Raw genomic sequence first — 19,597 nt, 5'->3', positions numbered from 1 at the left:
CAAAATGTCTGTGAGAATGGTGTGTGTGTGTGTGGGTGGGTGTGTGTGTGCACTTAATGAGATGAATACGTGTGCACCGCCCCTACCCAATTACAGAGAGTGGAGGAGAGAAATAAGTGGTAGAAAGGAGAGAAAGATGTAACGCAGGCAGGGAAGGAAGAAAAGAATTATGTGTAACGACTGGAAAGAAAGATGAAGTGAGTAAGAGGGGATTAGAAGTATGGTAAAGAAAATGGATAAAGTGAGTCCATTAGCCAACAAACTATTTTCTCTCTTTTTAGTCTTTCTCTTTGAGGAACTCATCTGTCTTGACTAAGTATCTTAGACTTTGTTTTGATTACGTCTGTTCGTTTCTGTGCCATCTTCTCTCATCCATCCATCTATTCCACTGACCCCATAACTGACAACCTATTCTTTCTTTCCTCCTGCTTTCTCTTTGAATTACTTATTTTCTCTCTTTGATTACTTCTCTTCATATCAGACTTTCTTCTCATCCATCTGTGCCATTTCATTTCTTCATCCATCAATCAGCACCATGTTTCTTCTCTGTTTTCAAAAGAACAGTTCATTTTTATCATTATCTGTTCTATCCCATGCCACTAATACACTGATAAGTACAGCACTTCGAACTAAAATTGGTGGCTCATTCACACTTGGCCTTAAAAAGCAGCATTTCACAAATGAACCCTGGCTCTAAATTAACAAAAGTTTGAGTTGTGAAGTCAGCCTCTTGATAGTTCCAGCTTTTCAGTTTTCAGCACCACTTTTCACTGTAAAATGGCCATAGGTGATGGACAGGCATACAGAGGGAACGCCTCCCTGAGTGAAGATGGATGAAACAAAACAGACGTGTCACACCATGAGACCATGTATATCCAGACAAAGAGCAAAAAGATATATAAAATCCAGAATCTGAAAATCAAAAGTAAAAGTAAAATGAATGCGCAGGAACATTTCTTTTTCGACATGTGAAAGCTGATGACTGAACTGAAAATTTATATTAGCTATGATCCTGATACCTTTTCAATGCCTTGTTCATTAAAACCATTCACACTCTGTATGTCAGCCATCAGGGTTACATGGAGCAGATCCAGCAACACAGTAATATCTTTAAATTGCCAACTTTGGTACAGAAAGAAGAACAGGGTGGGGTTGTGGAAACTAGCAGGTAGAACCACCAGCATCAGTGTACAGTAATAATCCAAAACTGACTGAATGCTTGTCAAGATTTCCTCATTGTCTTGATGGAACGTGATTGGTGGTTTGTTAAAATATGATTAATGATTATATGAGCTGATGGTGTGCACAACGTCAGTGCTCTGCCAGCACTAATGCAATGATTCATTTTTACAGAAAGCCTCTTATCCCTGCATGGAACTCCAGAAATTGAATTATCACACTGGGGTGTAGATGTAAAATTACAACTGCAGCACCACTGTGCAAAAACTTAAATCGCAGATCTAAATTGGGGACTAACTGAGGAAGTGGTAATAAAATAAGAATAATTTATGTAAATTCTCAATCAATTTATGTACCCCCAATATTCCATTATTTGAGAATATACTATTCTGCAATACATATGGTTTGTTACCTCGGAAATGAGCTGCCAGTTCCTTACAGGATGTCAATGTTAGCGTTCCCATTCCAGCACCCAGACAGACAGGGAGACATAATCACATCAGTGTATTTACAGGAAATGGAAAGAAAATTGATTTGTTGCTGAATCTAGGCCTGTTTCAAGAAAGCATTATTTGTGTGAATTTTAGTTGACCCTCCTTTAAATGTATATCACTTAAACATTCAAGAAAGTCATTATGTTCCCCAAGCCATTTTAGATAAGTAAGCACTGTGAAAGGAAGCGCCACAAACTTGACTCACAGCAGCACCATCCACCATCCATCCGTCAAGAAATTGGGCAGAATTAAGACATATCGTGTTATTATGCGCAGCTCATGCACTAATGCACACTCAATGTACATGCAGCACAAACACAAGCCACACTTTTTGATTTTGGCCATACGCTTGGCTTGCTCCACATACACTTTCACAGACACAGACATACACACATTTCTGCAGTGCAAGCCAAGTCTCCATACAGCTGGCCAGCTCCTCACAGAGGTATGCCCACCTCTAGTTTGGATCAAAGGACTAAAACCTCTGGCCAGACGCGCGCACACACACACACACATACACACATACCCAGACACACATACACATACACTATAGTACCTGCTTATTTCTAGATGAGATCAAAAAGGGTCTTTTATGCTCTGAGCCTATAGTATAAATCACCATACACAGACAAGCATGCACAACATACACACACACACATACAGGCGCACAGGCGCACACACTCACACACACACACACACAGAGCCACCCTCTCTGACACCTGTGGCAGATCAAATGCATCAAGCTGAGAACACACACCTGCAGCAGGGTAAAGCCCTCACACTAAACAAGTAAATCATGCTGCTCTAATACACACACAATGACGTACACTCCCACACTTCTACTCAACCCCACCTGACCTCAGTAATATTCCGTGACTGGAGATTCACTATGCAAAGATCATATTCAAATAGCGAGATGGCTCCAACCACAATCAAAACATAGACAAACAAACAGAGCCTCAGCCAGGTGCATTTGGTATGGGGAGCACAGGGAGGGGGCATATTCAATGTTCCTCCACTGAAAAATCTACACTCCATAACACTCCACGCCCTGTGAATGCCACAGTAAAACAGGCTACAGTGAAAGCAGAGAAGAAAGGTGAGACAGAGAGTAAGAGAATACGCAGAGAGAGATAAACAGGAAAAGTGCAGTGATAAAGACAGACAGTCTGGGGTATGATCCACTGGAAGGTTGCCAGTTTGAATTCCAATACTGTCTGAAACATTCTGGATGAGGTAAAGAGAGTCGCTTTCTTCACCTCACTATAACACTGCTCTTGAACCTTCAACTAATCTTGTGCTGCCACTAAATGACTGACAGTCCAAAGCTTGGGTTTGAAAGGCATTTCCCAGGTGTTAGAGAGAGAGTGAGAGAGTGAGAGAGTGAGAGAGAGAGAGAGAGAGAGAGAGAGAGAGAGAGAGAGAGAGAGTGGTGTCTCTGATGTATCTCCAGCCACTTGCTATTGTACTTCCATCATTTGTTCCTGTAAATAGGAACCTGTTCCAAGATTACCTTGTCACGAGAACCTGAAATTTGTAATTTTTCACCATCATAAAAATTACCTTCCATAAATCCAAATTTAAATTTTAAAGCATTTAAATAAATTTAATTTTAATTTTAAATCATTTTTAACTGAGTTCATAGTCCTATACTGAATATTGTCCTCATACAGTCCAACACATGAACTGTAATATGTGGGTAAAATGTTATAATATATTTACATGAACTGTCAAAATATTTATAAACAGATGGCATGTGGCATGCATTTAAATATATTCCATGAATATGCTCGTAATTATAATTTCTGTATCTCTTCATGTAGCATGTATATAGAACACACTGTTCATACATAATATACAGTGTGTGTATTTTGTAAGTTCCATCAGGAAAGGCTTAGGCACAGCATGAACACCTCAACAATCATATCTGCACCATTACAGGTTGTCACTGCAGGGATTCTAATTACAAAGAAAATTCCTTTACTCATGTGTAGCCTCCAGTGTAAATCTGTTGTAGAATAACCACTTCCAATAGATGAATTAATAATGTACAACATTTACTAATGAGAAGTGCATCTATTCAGTTTCATTTAAGGGTCTGGCTACATGTGAAGATGATTCCCGTTCTGGACCAGGCCATGGGCCATTTATCACCAGATATTTCTTGTAAGAAATATATAGCTCACAATATCAGCTCCACCCCACCAGTTTATCTGGTGCAAAACCACTTCATTGTCATGAGAGTTTGGTTTTATTATGGTGATAATTCTTAACCTGCTTTTCCTGTTTCAAACTAAATAAGGCTGTGGCAAGTAGTTAATGCAAAAAATAAAACATCATTGTCATACACTATTTCATTAATGGCCCAAAGGTGTTATGAGGTCTGTGGAAAATTACTTTGGCTAAAAGCAGCACATTTAAATAAGAGGCTATAGCACAGGAATAGTCAAATAATATTCATGATGAAGGATATGAAATGAAAAGTAAAACTTTGCTGAGCTTTGTTTGCATAAATAAGCCAGCATTGCATTAAAAGCTCAATTGATCTTCACAGTGAAATCTTTCACTCACTGTCACTCATTCATTTCCCTCTCACTCTTGACTTCAGAGCAATCATGAAAATACAATAACTGTACACAAATATTACTGAGTAATTATGTGAAACTGCTAAAAAAATATTCCTGCTAAGATCTCCTAACATCTATTTCACTGCCAACTGGGCAGTCTAAGAATGACCTTGGGTAGGAAAGAAGGGATAGTCTGGAGAAAAGGAAGCAAACTGTTGACAGGTGTATACTTCTCTTAAAAAACAAAGTGATAAATATGTCACAAGGTCATCCTGATTCACAAGTGTGGAACATACAGTAAACAACCTGCAGTATAAGAGGCAAAGTAAAGTCTGACATACATTTTTTTTACATGTGGAAACCATGTTGCCTTGATTAAAGATTAATCCTGTCTATGGTCCTTTTTAGAGGCGTTCGGCTCTGCATAACAACTTTGCACTGTTTATTCCTAACGCTGGGTTCAAAGTTCTTAATACCATTAAGCCCCATAAAATGTACTACACATGATGAACCTGTCACAGTGGCTCTTGGTTTCATTTATTAGTTCCTGTCTCATCTTCCTCTGGCTGCAGTTTATTTCAAAAACACTGAAAGTACTCAGAAAAAGGACAAACTATTCATCACATAAGGGTTATCTTAAAAAAGAAAAAAAAGAAGAAAAAAAAAGAACAAAGCAGTGATGTGCAATAAAAATATTCTCAAGAAGAATCCATTGCGTCAATGTGAGAGATTTTTGACATTTTTGAACATACATACTCTTGACTCTTGACTCCTTTCACATTTGACAAGGTTATGCTTCTGTGACTGGTTTATTTTTCGTCTGGCTCCTGTAGTTTCCTTGCTTTTCATGTGTTTTTTTATCAGATGCTATAGGAAGAAATGCTGCCCTCAGATGGGGCTTTGTTTATCATGTTCATGAGAACACCCAATATGAACGCTCCCCTCTTGTGGTTTTCACAACCTGGGACTCAGCTCAGCTGACCTCACAACTTGTGACGTGTTTGCTGACATTTTCAGAAATGGCGGAGGCCACTGAAGTTCATTTTTTGCTAGATGGTAAGTTAATATTAGGCCTGGGCGATAAAGGTATAGTGATATGAACCGGCAATAGACACCTCACCAACAGCAATAAGAAAATTGTTCTATAGAAAGTCTGAGAGCTACACAGCTGCATGAACAATAACCCAAGCTTACTCTCTACCTGGCTCATAAACACAGCCTGTCATATCAGTTGATAATGAGCGTGCTACAAGTGGAGTGAGAAAATGGGTGCCGCCCACGAAGACGCAAATTGTTAATAAAAGGACAGATCAGCTCACCAGTATGGCGGTTTTTGGGTTTCTTTAAGTCTGATCGATATCAGAACATCGTTGTGTGTAGACTGCAGGAAAACTGTCCGAGAGCGGGAACTCTAAACTTATTTTATTAGCTAGCTGCTTCAGCCCCTTGGATTATGCAACATGTTGTCAGTCATGACCAACATCTGCTGCATGTGAAAAGACACAGGCAGTCCACGATGCAGAGGTACTCTCCAAAAACAAACATAAACAAAACATCCAGACAGGATGAGAACATAATCCATGCAGAGGTTTACCACTTTTCTCCTGGTCTTTATTAAAAATAGGTCATTAAAAATTATCAATAATTATCAATATCAACTAATATGACTTTTTTTTTTATCATGATAACATTTTTGGCTGTATCAGCCAGCCCTAATTAATATACATTATAATTCTAGTCATTGGAGTCATTTGCTTTGTAATTTCATAATACATCTAAAGAAAATGTTGATAATGGCCTCAACTTTTTAGCAAAATTTCACAAAAAATTACAACCAATTCAGAAAATGAATGAAGTATTGGTCAAGGTTTTTGGATGCCTCTCTTTTCATAGCATTTGCACATTTAATTACCTTTCTAGGGATAATACTGTAATATACTACACTACCAATCAGTCTTATTCTTTTAGACATTTATGGTAAACAGTGTGATAATTAGCATATGAATTTGTGAGTTATGGCTAAAAATGTGTTTTGGGATGTCACTGTGACTTTGACCTTTCACCTTGGACCACCACACTCTTGTCTCTATAACTGATATGTCTGGCGGCAGGTGTGGGAACTGATACAGTGATATATTTAAGTAATAACTTAAAGTATTAGAGTATTAGAGTATTTATGTAAGCTGCTAAGCAAGCACACTGTCACTCCTCAACAGTGAAAATAATTTTTCCTTCTTCAATTCCCCATGGCCATTCTGCTTTCACAATAGCCAGAGGTCCTATTAAATTATAGTGTACCCGGCATTAATTTGTACAGCAACCACTAAAAAGTCTTGTTTTGACTCAGTCTTAAGAAGAGCCTTATTTAGAACATTCAAACAATAAATCATTACTTTATTACTTTTGGGTGCAGCTATTATCCTGAGGCAAACGGCACAAAACCTGCATTTGGAGGTCACCATCTTGTTTAATTGTTTAATCTTGTGTAATTAAAGCCAAATGTCACATGTTCCACATTAAAAATATAACATTACTTTCAGGTTTAGACCCGGACAAGGATGTTCCTCTTTTATAATGAGCACATTGATTAGGTTGCTCTTCGCACTTCACCAAATCTGTTCGTCAGAGTAGCCTGTCCCTCAATCTGCCAACTGTTGTTGGTCATATGGGTGGATGTTGCATATTAAAGGTGGTGACTGCTCAGGCATGAGTACTCAGCATGCATGGATCAGGCCACACCCATCTTTAAACTTCAGCCTTTTAAACATTAGCCTTCATTTTGGTCACAACTGCACATCTTATCTTGCACGGTTGCGACGCTATCAGGGTGACAAAATCTGTCCACAGACACACATAAACACCTGTCAAATCACCTCTGTGTGTAGTTCCCGCTACATAAGGTGGACCACATTTTGCCCTAACGACGCACACATCCAGACTCACAAGATGAAAACTATGCCATGTTCAGCATGCATCAAGTTCAGACAGCAATGCACAGCGCCACATGAAGTCGAATGAGCCTCTTGCCTGTAAGTAACCAGTTCATCAGCTGTTGTGGGAAGTACATCACCTTTGTGTGTGTGCTACAACCAAAGTGTATAGAATTGTAAAAGCTAATGAAATCAGTATACCACCGACCATTAACAATTAAGAACAAATGAATAACTTACCTGCAAAAGGCATCTTTAAGCTATGTAGCACATATAGATCTGCAGCTGACAATCATTTTTGAAATTATTGATTAAAAATATCAATCATGGACCTGAGGTGACATCATTAAGTGTCTTGTTTTGTCTAACCTGCAGTGCAAAACACAAAGTTGTTAAAACTTACAAGGATATAATAAAAAAAAGTAGGAAATCTTTATTCTTATTTGAAAAATGACTCCAACTATAAAACAATTCTTAAAATAGTTGTTAATAAACTTTTTTCATTCAACTAGTAGTTTCAACTCTAAATATAAATACCATCATGAATGTCTGCCATCTATGTCTAACCTAAGAACAGGGGGTACAACACTCTGTCAAATATGTTAGGGAATAGTCTAAGGAGAACCACTATAAACCGACATCACGGATTTAAACTTTACCTACACTTTAGTTGATAAACAAAAGTTGTGAAGGTATGTGTGTGCATGTGCATGTACCTTTCTTTATGTTTGTCTACCAATCTTTACATCTGTGTGTCAGTCTTTTTGATTTGTGATATCTTGTAGTTCAGTCAGTCAGTAGAGTTCATGTTTTGCAAGTGCTCTGCTTTATTTGAAAGTCTCGCTGTAGAACCGTCTTGAAAAGTACAAGATAAGCTTTGTGCTAAAGCCCCCCCTCATAGCGCATACGCAGAGGGGATCAATAGCCACCTCCTCCCCCTATCTTACATAATAAACACCAAGGCCTAAACAACAAAACAGCCTCTATTCCACCTGTGTAGCCTGCAGCAATGGATTCTTTAGTCCCTTATGGCGAGACACGGAGAGAAGAAAGGAGAAACCAAAAAGAAGAGGAGAAATACTGAAAGACGCAAAACACAAAAAAAGTGAGGAGCAAAAGAAGCAAGACAGAGAGGTAGGCAGAGGGAGACCAGAGTGTATCCCACTTGGCTCATATTTCAAAGCTCTGAAGGATGTTTTTGAGGAAAACTTCTATAAAATGCATCTTTTCACACAGCTGGAAAACAATTCTGACTGGACAGAAGCACGCACACATGTAGACACTTCACACAAACTCAAAGCTACTGGCAATTGCATCTATGACATATAAATAATGTCAGATATTTCGAGACTAGTAACACTACTGTGCAAGGAAACCTGATGCAACTGACCTTTAAGTGGCCTCACCAACCCAACAAATCACTCACCAAAAAAGTCGTATCAGCTACTGTAAGTTTGCATTTGAACAAAAGAAGACAGGGTAGATGCACCTGCTTCACTCGCCTCTGTACACACACAAACCATTTCTCACGGAGACACACACACACACAGGTAATTATTTTCCATTAGGAGACTCTGGCTGCTTCTCTATAGCTGCCACCTCTTCTATCGTGAGAAGAAAACACTTAGGACTGATAGAGGGTTAGCACCAATCTGACACACACAACACACACACAGACCATCACAAACGCACACCTGCCAGCAACACATACTGTATGTAGTCTGCAGTCCTGTCAAGACTAAAATCTCTTTCACAAATCCAGCGCATACAGAGACAGGCAGTCACACGCAAACTCTTGTCCCCCCTCAAACACCCATGCAGGTGCACACACAGTCCACAAAGTGTCAGGTGGTTGTGTGAGTGTGGTGATTTGTTCCTCCTGACAGACAGGAAATAAGGGAGTCGACCAGGGACCTCACTTCCTCTTAGACCTGACTAACCTGACATCTATCACACACTCTCCCACACACACGCACACACACGCACATTCTCTTCCTCCATCGTTTCCTCTCTTTCTCTTAACACACACACACATATGCACACACACAATCCAACAGGCCCCTTAAGTCTCTCCTGAGGCCTCCAGAATTTGAGCCACTCCAATGTGGGAATAAATTTGTGTCTCTGTGTAAAAAGTGTATAATAGTTTTGTAACTAGCCCTAAATTTACAGCTTAAAATGCTTCAAAATCCCCAGGTTGCATGCTAAAGTAATGGAGCATGCTACAGTTCTTCTGGTGGCAGACAGCCTCTGATATGAATTACTTCACAACTGTTCTAAAAACATTGGTTTCAAAGGTCACTGCACAAAGAGTGAGACCATAAGCGAAATACAATTAAAAAAAAAAAAAAAAAAGCCAAAACCAACATAAGAGTGTCAGGGAGGTGGAAAGTCACGGTAAGGTTGTCCAGCGTGTACGATGATAATCAGTTAGACGAGGCCTCTAATGTACCCTCTCCTCATTACAACATGGTTAAGCAAATTTCCACATCAGCTTTGACACTGATGACAGAGAAGGACTTTGTGTGTGTGTGTGTGTGTGTGTGTGTGTGTGTGTGTGTGTGTGTGTGTGTGTGTGTGTGTGTGTGTGTGTGTGTGTGTGTGTAAGTTGCATGCTAGTCTATTTGATTTGGGTTTTGACATAATGCTCAGAATTCTCCCAGTCCACAGCCCACTGTCCAAATGTCATATCAGTGGCCTCTGTTCACTAAAGCATGCCCGTGGTCCAATCAGCATCAAGCTCTGGCTTAGCTGAGCCAATGACACATGTCATATCAAACCTAATCACACTGATAGATCCATTAAGTGGGGCAGCATAGCAATGCAAAACTTTGCATGGCCTACTTGTAACTGAGAACAACTTCTAAAGTCATGAAAACAAACTTAACTTTCACAAGAGCCCTAAAAATTGTAACCTGAGATTTATGATTTAGACTAGAGAGAAGTGCAATGGTTTAACAGCTCAGATGCTCAAGCCACATTTTAATGCAATTACCTTGGGCAAGGATAGCAATAATGAGGACCAGCGGTATTTCTTCATTACACTTTGGCTACTTATAGACCATTATCATTATCCACATTAGCAAGTGGAACAAAATATTTCTCCATTCTCTGTATTACTGACCTAATGGTTCATATCGATTTCATTATGTGAACTGACTTACTTTGGGCATTTTCAGTTTTAATGTGAGTAGTATTCCATGATCCTATGTGATTCTGGCTTATAGAAATGTTTGAAAATCATATTGGAAGTCTCCAAACTGCATGTCCATCGAACTGCAACGTTGTTTAATAGAAAATCCTCAACAGTTGGCAAGGTTTTCATCTTATAACAGTAATATTAAAGCTAGTGAGGCATTCTGGACTCTGCCTGTTAGTGATATAGAATATGATTTACATTTTGAAACACACTGAATGTGACCCATCCTTGACTTCACTCAGAAAATAGAGTCTAAAACGAGGCTCTGCCTGTATCCATGCTGGAAATGTGAATCAAACAGCTGTGGAGCAGAACCCACTCAGTGACAGGGAGGCAGCGGGGGGGTGGGGAAAGGTAGGGGGGGTGAGGGGTATGAATAAAGAAGGGAGGGTGGAGAGGTGAGCAGATGAGAGGTGGAGGAAAGGGGAGAGGAAGAGGAGGAGAGAGACAGTAAAATGCTGCCGTCACTTAAACTCTAAAATGAAAGATCGATGAGCTTATTTAAATGTGCTCCCAGAGACGAGAGTTGGCTCATATAAAGCCTCGCATTTATGAGGAGGGGTGTGGGCATCGATTGACTGAGGGAAAGAGGGAGAGAGAGTGAAAGAGGGAGTGGGATGGAGGCGGAGGAGGGAGCGAGGGAAAGAGAGACGGGGAGAGATCAGGAGGATCAACCTTGGCTCATGAATTTCATCCTTTTCCTCCTAAAATAAACGTCCTAATAAATGCTGGGGATAGAGGGGTCGGAACCTGGAAAATCTACAGCCTTCGATTGGCCGCCTGGCACAGCTTATCAAATCAATAACTGCACCCCCCTCCGCCACCCCTCCAGCAGCCTCATCCCAAATCAGTTTCACTAATTCCTAATTCACCCCCTACCTCCAGCACACACACATATACAAACACAACCCTTGCCAGCCACTCTGAGGTATAGACATTTCACAGCAGGGCAACCCCTTTGAGCCTAGACAGCTCAAAGGGGTTGGTGAGTTTGAGGGCGGGGGTGGTAACTTGGGTGCTGTGGCTGAGACCTTGACATTAGAGGGAGGACGGAAGGAGCTGACTCTGCAGCCACACCATCATTCCGTCTTCCACCTCCTCCTCAACACCTAGGAGGGAGGGAGGAGAGACGGTGAGTGTGATGACTGGGAAGAGAAGGGAGAGCAGAGCAACTTCTGACACACACAGAGGTGTTGTCATACCGTCATCATCGATTGAACTGCAGGCACAGCTTTCTGAGTGACAAGCATGGTGCGCTGCATTCCCTCTCTAACCCCCCCACTCAATTTTTTCTTCTCACCCGCTTTCCCTGCCACTCCCCTCTCCCTCTTCTGCTCCTTCCCACACCACCTCCTTCTCCTCCTTTTCGCCACACCGCCTCCCTCCTCCTGACTTTCTCTCACTCCTCCCTGTGCTCTCTCTTTCACACTCACGCAGGCACTTTCCTGCACTTATACGGCACGCACACATTCTCCATGCGTTCACAAATAGCTCACCCCCACCTCAAACACACACACATACATGCACAGACATTCCTGAGACCCCCTCCTCCCAATAACCCTCAGCCTTACATTCTGCCCACCACGCCATCTGTGACCCAGAGAAAACTGTGTGCCGACACCAGCCTGACCTTTTCTTTGCTTTTGTTTTGCCACTCTGACATGATCCCATGAGGTACATGCACACGTACAAAGACACACACACACACACACAAACACACACACACGCATAATTGTTTCTCTCCATCACTCTCTCTATAGCTACAGAAAATTAATGTAACATGGCAACATACAATTTCCACACACAGCTTTGGTCATGAATCGATATTTCATCATATCTGTCGTCTTTCCTGCTGCTGTATTCAGCAATTACTCCACACACTAACCTTCTGCAGCCACAAGTCAGACATTAATCTGAACGTTTTCCAGTGCAACAGGGTTAACACTAGACTAATAGGAAGCAACTTCAATTAATACACTATGTGCAGCCGCAGATGTCTATGTGTTTGTACACTTGTGTGCTTTTGTGTAGTTAAGCAGGTCATTGCCTAAGAGGGGGATTATCAGTGCTTGGAAGCTGTAACACTCCCCCCATACACATCCTCAATACCTTAATCCAACAATCATCATCCTACAATCTATGTATCATCATAACAACAACAATAATTTATACACATGCATTGTAGTAGGTACCTCCCCCCTTCACTGCCCCCTCACACAATCAACCTGAGTTCATTTACAAAAAAGAAAAAAAAAAATACAGTGTTGTTGGTCTAATAAAAACACACCACTTTCTCTATTCGCCCACTGCAGACACACAGACACATCCCAACTATTAGACAAACTGCTATACTCTGTCTAATAAATCACTCCCTTGTTTCTGGTCTTAGGGTCATCATCTCGTTCTTCCCCTCTTCACCATGGTCCCAGGAACAAATGGGTCTGTCTCTAGGTGTTTCCAGACCACACACTTTGCATAATGTCACTTAGACCGTTTAAACATCTGCACCTAAAAACAGACATTAATATAAATGTTCTTGATTGCACGATCTGACATTTCAACCCAGCTCTTACCTTGGCCGTGCAACATGTGGCAGCTGCTGGCGAGAAGGAGCAGGAGAAAGAGAGCCAAACACCGGCTTCCGTTACGGGTCGTCCCGGTCCCCATCATCATCTGCGGGCTTCCTGCTGCGGGTCCCTCCAAGCGCTCCGGGGACCCAGCGGGGCAGCTAATTCCCGGCTTCATCTTGCGGGACCAACAGTGTCCGTGTCCGCTTGTGCTTTGCTGCTGCGGCTCTCTCTGGGGAGGAAGTCCGAGCGGAGAGAAGCGGGATTCAGCACGGGCAGCTCCGCGCTCTCCCGGTGAAGCGAAGCTATGAGTTCACCGCTGTCACCGCCGACAAGCTCCCCGCTATGACTTCCCGGTTCCGGTGTCCAAAACTCAGCAGGCAGCGGGGAAAAAGAGATGGAGGGGGGGGTGGGGGGGGTTCGCCTCACCAACAGAGAGACTTTCCCTCACGGTATAACGGCACGGTAATCTCTTATCTGCTGTGGCGGAGCCCGTGTGTGCCCGGCGCCCTGCGATACCTCATTTTCATCTGGATTGATCCGAGCACGGAATTAATACATTTGAGTGTGTTTTAGACTTATCGGCTTATTTGCTGCTACAGACCTCAAATCCGCGTTTGTTTTGATGTCTTCACCGGGGATTTGTCCCGCGGATCATTTAGCTGTTTATACAGTAGTCGCATTAACAGAAAAGCGATAAAACACATCAATTACCAACCCATGCTTTCGCCCATGTGTATGCGTGTGCGCTAAAAAAAAAAAATCAATCCAGTAATTGATTCTGTGGATACCCCTGGTTTCTGTCTGCAAACAAACTGGGCTCTCCGCTGGGGCTTTTCCAAGTGATGGAGTCTGTTATCTGGGCACAAGAAGTCGTTGCGGGTCGAAATCACCCACCGCTCCCCCCAGAGAGCGACTCTAGCTTGGACACCAGATACGCTAACTTGCCGTAACGCGCTGCGTCTCGGATTACACGGGGAAAAAACGACACAACAGGTTAGCAAAACATAAGGACATTACGTTTCCGATAAGTTTCTCAGCAACAACCTAGAGTTGTCTTTCCTTTATGTCCACACGCTGCTGGAGAGGAGTTAATTCAGGCCCCGAAAAAAGTAACTGACGGTTGGAAGTGGAAGAAAACAGCCGTTACACAGAGACGGTAATGTTGCTCTTCACTGCGACACCGGAGCCTTTCGCTTTTTTTTATATATCAAGACTCTTCAAAAACAAAAAAAAAACGTTACTTAAAATGGGTTTTTCGTTGTCCGTTCGTACTCACGGGAGTTTTTGTTCCCAGTTAGCGGTGTTTCAGCCGCTCTCCTCCGGCCCGGCACCCTGTTGAGGCTTGGGGAGCCGACTGAGCCGATGCGTCTCCCTCCGCTGAACACCTGCCACCCTCCTCTCCTCGATACAGACTTGGGGGAGAGAGTGAGAGAGAGAGGGGGGGGGGGCTCTTGTTTAGCCTCGCTAAACTGTGTTTTGAGACTTTTGTGAAAGTAAACAATAACAAAATATGAGAGTGAGAGTACTTTTTTCACTCATAGCCCCACGACTTACGCTGTTTCTCCGTTAATCTCTCCCCTCGATCTATCCCAAACACAAAAACTAAACTTCTATTCACTATCCTCCCTTGTCGCTGATTGGTCGAGCCGGGTGCCTTTTCTCTTCCTATTGGATAGTCCGAAACAGGGGGCGGGAAGCCACGCAAAGTCCTGGGTGTAAAGTGGACTGCGCCCCCAACCCCCTCAAAACCCCCCACACAGAGAAGAAGTGGTTTTTTCTCCAAAATTGGACAACAAATCAATCCTTCATAGTATTTAGGAACTCCAGAAATTGTGGTTATAGTATAGCAAAGAAGAGTAATAGCACTTGTTTTCTGTATGTTGTCTGCCTCACCCATCATTCTTCATTGTTCTTATAAGCCTTAGTTTGTTATGTTTGTTTTAAGCCTGTGTTATATAGCTTTCTTCTCTGCTGAGTAAATGCAGCAATTGTATGGTGAAAAGTGGGTAAAAAAAAAAAAAGAAATTATTTAAATTTGTTTTGGGGGCTGCAAGAAATTATTCTGGACTTTAAATAGCCTGAATTTGACAGCCCAGCCCTACTCATTACCATTTCCTTCCTTTTCTTTTTGCTCTTGGGCAAACATATGGTGACATTTCTAGCCATGGTGGGACTTGGAAGAAGAGAATGACTTATTTGTGGAAATTTGTTAGTTTCTGCTTGTTTTTGTCTCCATATATTTCTAATGTTCACCAGAGAAGAATGTAAACCTTAACATAAAGAAACCCCCCTGGCTTTGTATAGATCCTGGTGACCTTGTCAGTTCATTTATTTCATTCTATATCATTATTTTTGCAGTTTTTATATGATACTAAAACACTTTTTTTAATTTAAAAAAATAGAGTATTTGTATGTAAGTGCGGTGGTGGAAGCACTAGTCAGCAAGATTTTTTCTCCTCGCTTACTTCAAAGAATTTTGATAATATATTATTTGACTAAGGAGAAAATATCTGAAGCACCAATGGTGGTTTAGCTATACACATAGGCACTGGCTTCATTACAAAATAACTGCCTGGAGCTATATCTTAGTACTAGTTATAACCTAGTTTCTTCCATGCTGAGGGTCATTAAATGGCACATTAATGTTAAAGCCTACAACACAGTGACCTTATCTTTTATTGCCTCAATAAATCCTCAGAGACAGACTTTCCATCCCTTGAGTGACCAAATAGTCTCCCTAGGCCGTCTAGCTGTCCCTGACACACTCTCCTCAAGTACCTTCACCTCAGAACATCCATTTATCTTTCCATCCAGGCTCATTTGGCAATTGGCTTCCAATGTTCTGTTTCGAGTAAAGTGGCCATGATACTGCTTGGAGTTTCCATGAAAAGGTTCTGTTGCTCAATCTGCATCGCCAAACCACCGAGACTGCTCTGGATTCCACATCAAATCACCAAAATCGTAAGTACTCTCAGAACCATATTTTAATTCTTTTTTTTTTTTTTGAAGCAGTATCAATAACCCAGAGGGTAGTTTTAGCCAACAGTTAATTTCCTATTTGTCGATCCCCATTTGTATATTAGAAATATTTCAGTGTTGTTTATTTCACATGTCAGTTGCTGGTAGAACTATTGGGGATTTCTCACAAATAAGAAAAATCACACAGGTTTCTGCAGAATGCAGACATGTTGTCTCCTTTTCTGTTGATATGACAAAACCTTTTAGCAAACAGTTGCTTATTTATACATCCAGTAGTCATGGAGCAACATTATCATTCATTTAGAGTCATGTTCTGGCAACACGATGAATGTAAGTCCAACATTCACTGTCTTTTAGCTCTGTTTTTGATCTCTAGAAACTCCTGAGGGAAATACCTCTTTAGCTAAATGCTACAGTATGTTTACCTGCTATTCTCTAACTAGGTGTCTCTGCTTTTTGGTGCTGTGCGGGTAGTGTACAGTGGGATTTTAGAGCCTTTTCTCTGAAAATGGCTGCCTGCTGTGATAGAAAATGAAACTATGAGAACAGTGAGAGTGAACCAGAACAGTAAAGTTGTGGACTGGATGGCTATGCAATGAGCTGAGACTCACTGTAAAGCTCTATAAAGCCGAGGGGAGCTGCAGATCTGGGTGATAATTCTCTGTAGATTAACAACTACAAGCAACACTTTTTTCACATTGTTCTTGGATGCACCGTTATCATAGAAATACTTTTTTTTTTCCGCCTTCATCGTAATTCTAAGTTCTAAGTTTGATAAATATAGTGCAGGATCTGTGGCCACCATCATCATCAAAACTCTGAATGAGAGAATATCTTTTGGAAGAATGGGGTTCATCTCTCAAGGTACATTTTCAGAGACTTATAGAAACTACGTCAAGGAGCAGTGAAGGTGTTCTGACAGCTTGCGGTGGCCTAACACCTTATAAGACACCTTAGTTTGGTCTTTGGTTGTGTCTTCTGTCACAAATCTTACTAGAGAGCCCAGTATAGTAGCACTAGTGAGATTTTCTTTTGCTTTCTATGTCAGACATCTCACTGCTGGTGTTTTCACCATATTTTTACATGGCTGCACAATGCTAAAAACTCTGCAACATTACCTCTGTCAAAGTGAATTTCCTCTGGGATTCTTCTCCTCACCTGCAAGGTGCTAAAAGTTTAGTGATTGCACACCTGGCTGACCTGTTCCACTCTGTCTGCCCACCCAGTGGTCTTTGCACCTTTGCCTTCTTGTCGCCCCCTCAGTCAACCATCTTCACCTTTCTCCACACCAGGCAACCAGCTACGTGTCTGTAGACAGTGACGGACTGCTCCTAAACTCTGGATGCCAGTTGCTATGATACCGTCACCATTTTCACAACTTTCAAGCTTAAACAGACACAGCTATTGTTTCTGTCTGTCTTTTTTTCTTTTTTCTTTTTTTTAACAGTTACTTTAATTTGTTTGCAACTATGTTTTTTTTTTTTATAATACAAAAACAGCCTTCTGTGCCACTTTGTGTAGTGTCCTTGATTTTGAACAAGGTATTTTTGAATAGGAATATATTAAAATGCTCAAAATACAATGACGTCCCTGCCCACCTGTGACCTCCACTTTCATTTCCTTAGACTGTTTCTCACTTGTTTCAGATTCCTATTGTTGTTCCTCCACAAGCCCACATTTCCAATAAAACTCTCATTTACTTTTTTTTTTTTTTTTTCCAATTTCTGTCCTGTTCTAGTGGAGGGGGTCATGGATATTGCAGTAATGTTATGTGAATGAATGTAAGCAGCATTTTAACACATTTAGCTGCAGGGGAAAATGTTCCCCAGAACTGACCCCAATCATAAATTGAAAGAAGGCTAGAAATTCATAAAGGAAAATGTTCGAGGTAATATTTTACCCTCTGGTATATTAGGCTAGATTTTATTTGATAAAAACCCTGTAAAAAGTAATGATTTTGGAGCAAAGTTTAAAATTCTGTTCATTCATTTATGTAAGATACAGCCACACTACCGAGTAACTAAAGGAACAATTCACTCACAACTAGAAATGACAGTTATTATCATTATTGATATATTGCTTGGGTTAACTCTAGCGATAGTGAATGGGATGCTGATATTTGCCTTATCTCAGTGATGGCAGTACAATTCATATTTTCACCATAATTTATACTGGAGATGTTTTTTCACTGACTATTCACCATGTTCAATGTTTTTAATGCAGAAATATGTTTAATTAATGAATGTTTATTTTGCAGGGACAAGTACATGACATAGCCTAATGCCATATACTCCATTACAGCCTAAGCTAGTTTGCAGTGCCTATCTCTAAGCTTTTATCAAATGCACAACAAAAAAATGAAAAATACACACACAACAATGTAAAACACAAAAATGTTGATCATTCAGTGTAATTCAAGTCTCATATAAGCAAATCCACTGAGGTGATCAAAACTTGACATATTTAATAAAAACATAACAGTGGTGAGATCTTACTGACTCCATTACCACAATTTATTCTTGCTCAGTTATCTGCAGAGGCTTGATTACTGCAGAAGCTGCTTGTGATCAAGAGGTTGCTAACAATCTAAATGAGAAAAGATGATTTGAATCCATGACCCTATCTGCAGCACATAACTGTAAGCAATCTTCAATGAGTCTAAATGTTTATAAATTTACTTTTGCCCCTTTGCTCTCAATTTTTGTTACCTTGTTTCCATACCTGTCATGCTTACCCAGGAACTCGGTAAGAGCACGCGCAAACAGTTGATGTGACATAAATTCCAATAAATGTCAAACTTAATACAAAATGTTTTAAAATAAAACCCAGAGTGCCTTGGAATCATTTCCTCAAGCGTTCATTTTGCATAAGATTATTGGGTTTATTTTGTAACTTGTCCAGTTCCTATTAGTCATTCAAGCCCATATATTTCCCCTTCTGTGTCTCAACAGAAAATGCCCACACACACACACACACACACACACACACACACACACACACACACACACACACACACACACACACTGGGTTATCTGGTTCACAGACACAGACTGACTGAGTGCTCACAGGTTCTAATTCTGAAGCCAATTTAGCTTCCAATTACCTGTGTATCCACTACAATTACCACTGCATTTTCTACCCTCAATCCATCTATTGCTCTCTATCACCAAAGCATCCTGTTATAGCTTCTCACCCACAGAGAGGCACACATAATTAAACACACACACACACACACACACACACACACACACACTGGGCACACAATATTCATCTTGTAAGTTCACCTCAGACGAATATCTAACCTGACATGTGCATGAACATCTATCTCAACACATCTCGCTACATCTGCTCGACAAATCTGTCTCTCTCTGTGCTCTGCTGCTCTCACCAACCCTCACACACTCATAGCGCTCCCACTCTCACTTCCAACACACTCACAGTGCAGCGATGAGATGACCTCCACAGAGGGCTCTATGATCGGGCTGAACGATGACACCAATCCCTGTTATTCTCTCAGAGGCAAACACTGGGACTGTCCCCTGTCTCTTTAACACCTGTTTGACTAGGCTAATGACTTCTGTCCAGGCAATCAACACAGCCGTGCATGTACACACACACCCACAAACACACGGGCACACATATCATCCCATGCTGAGCTAATGAGCGGCTTCCAGCAGCT

The 19,597-nt window shown here is 41.2% G+C and overlaps 1 protein-coding gene and 1 long non-coding RNA gene across 6 annotated transcripts in view; one reads left to right on the top strand and one right to left on the bottom strand.

Annotated features, from left to right (window-relative positions):
- sdk1b (sidekick cell adhesion molecule 1b) overlaps window positions 1–14,592 on the bottom strand; it is a 231,808-nt gene extending 217,216 nt beyond the window's left edge. For 2 of the 5 annotated variants that reach the window (XM_071505372.1, XM_071505373.1), the window contains exon 1: window positions 12,943–14,545. In XM_071505372.1, the coding sequence (XP_071361473.1) occupies window positions 12,943–13,114 (172 nt within the window). In that variant the 5' untranslated portion in view covers window positions 13,115–14,545. Of the gene's footprint in view, window positions 1–12,942 lie in introns of all 5 variants that reach the window. The other 3 variants (XM_071505374.1, XM_071505371.1, XM_071505369.1) reach the window with 3 other exon arrangements.
- LOC139636950 (uncharacterized) lies at window positions 13,831–19,318 on the top strand. Its single transcript, XR_011694492.1, has 3 exons — window positions 13,831–13,932; window positions 15,754–15,900; window positions 17,211–19,318. It is a non-coding gene; the product is annotated as an uncharacterized lncRNA (long non-coding RNA).
- Window positions 19,319–19,597: the final 279 nt, after the last annotated feature.

The sequence above is a fragment of the Trachinotus anak genome, unplaced genomic scaffold, assembly GCF_046630095.1.
Source record: "Trachinotus anak isolate AG129_WGS33_773 ecotype Australia unplaced genomic scaffold, CSIRO_AGI_Tana_v1 ptg000019l, whole genome shotgun sequence".
Lineage (NCBI taxonomy): Eukaryota > Metazoa > Chordata > Actinopteri > Carangiformes > Carangidae > Trachinotus > Trachinotus anak.
The sequence above is the reverse complement of the archived record's forward strand: the minus strand, read 5'-3'. Positions and strand labels throughout refer to the sequence as shown.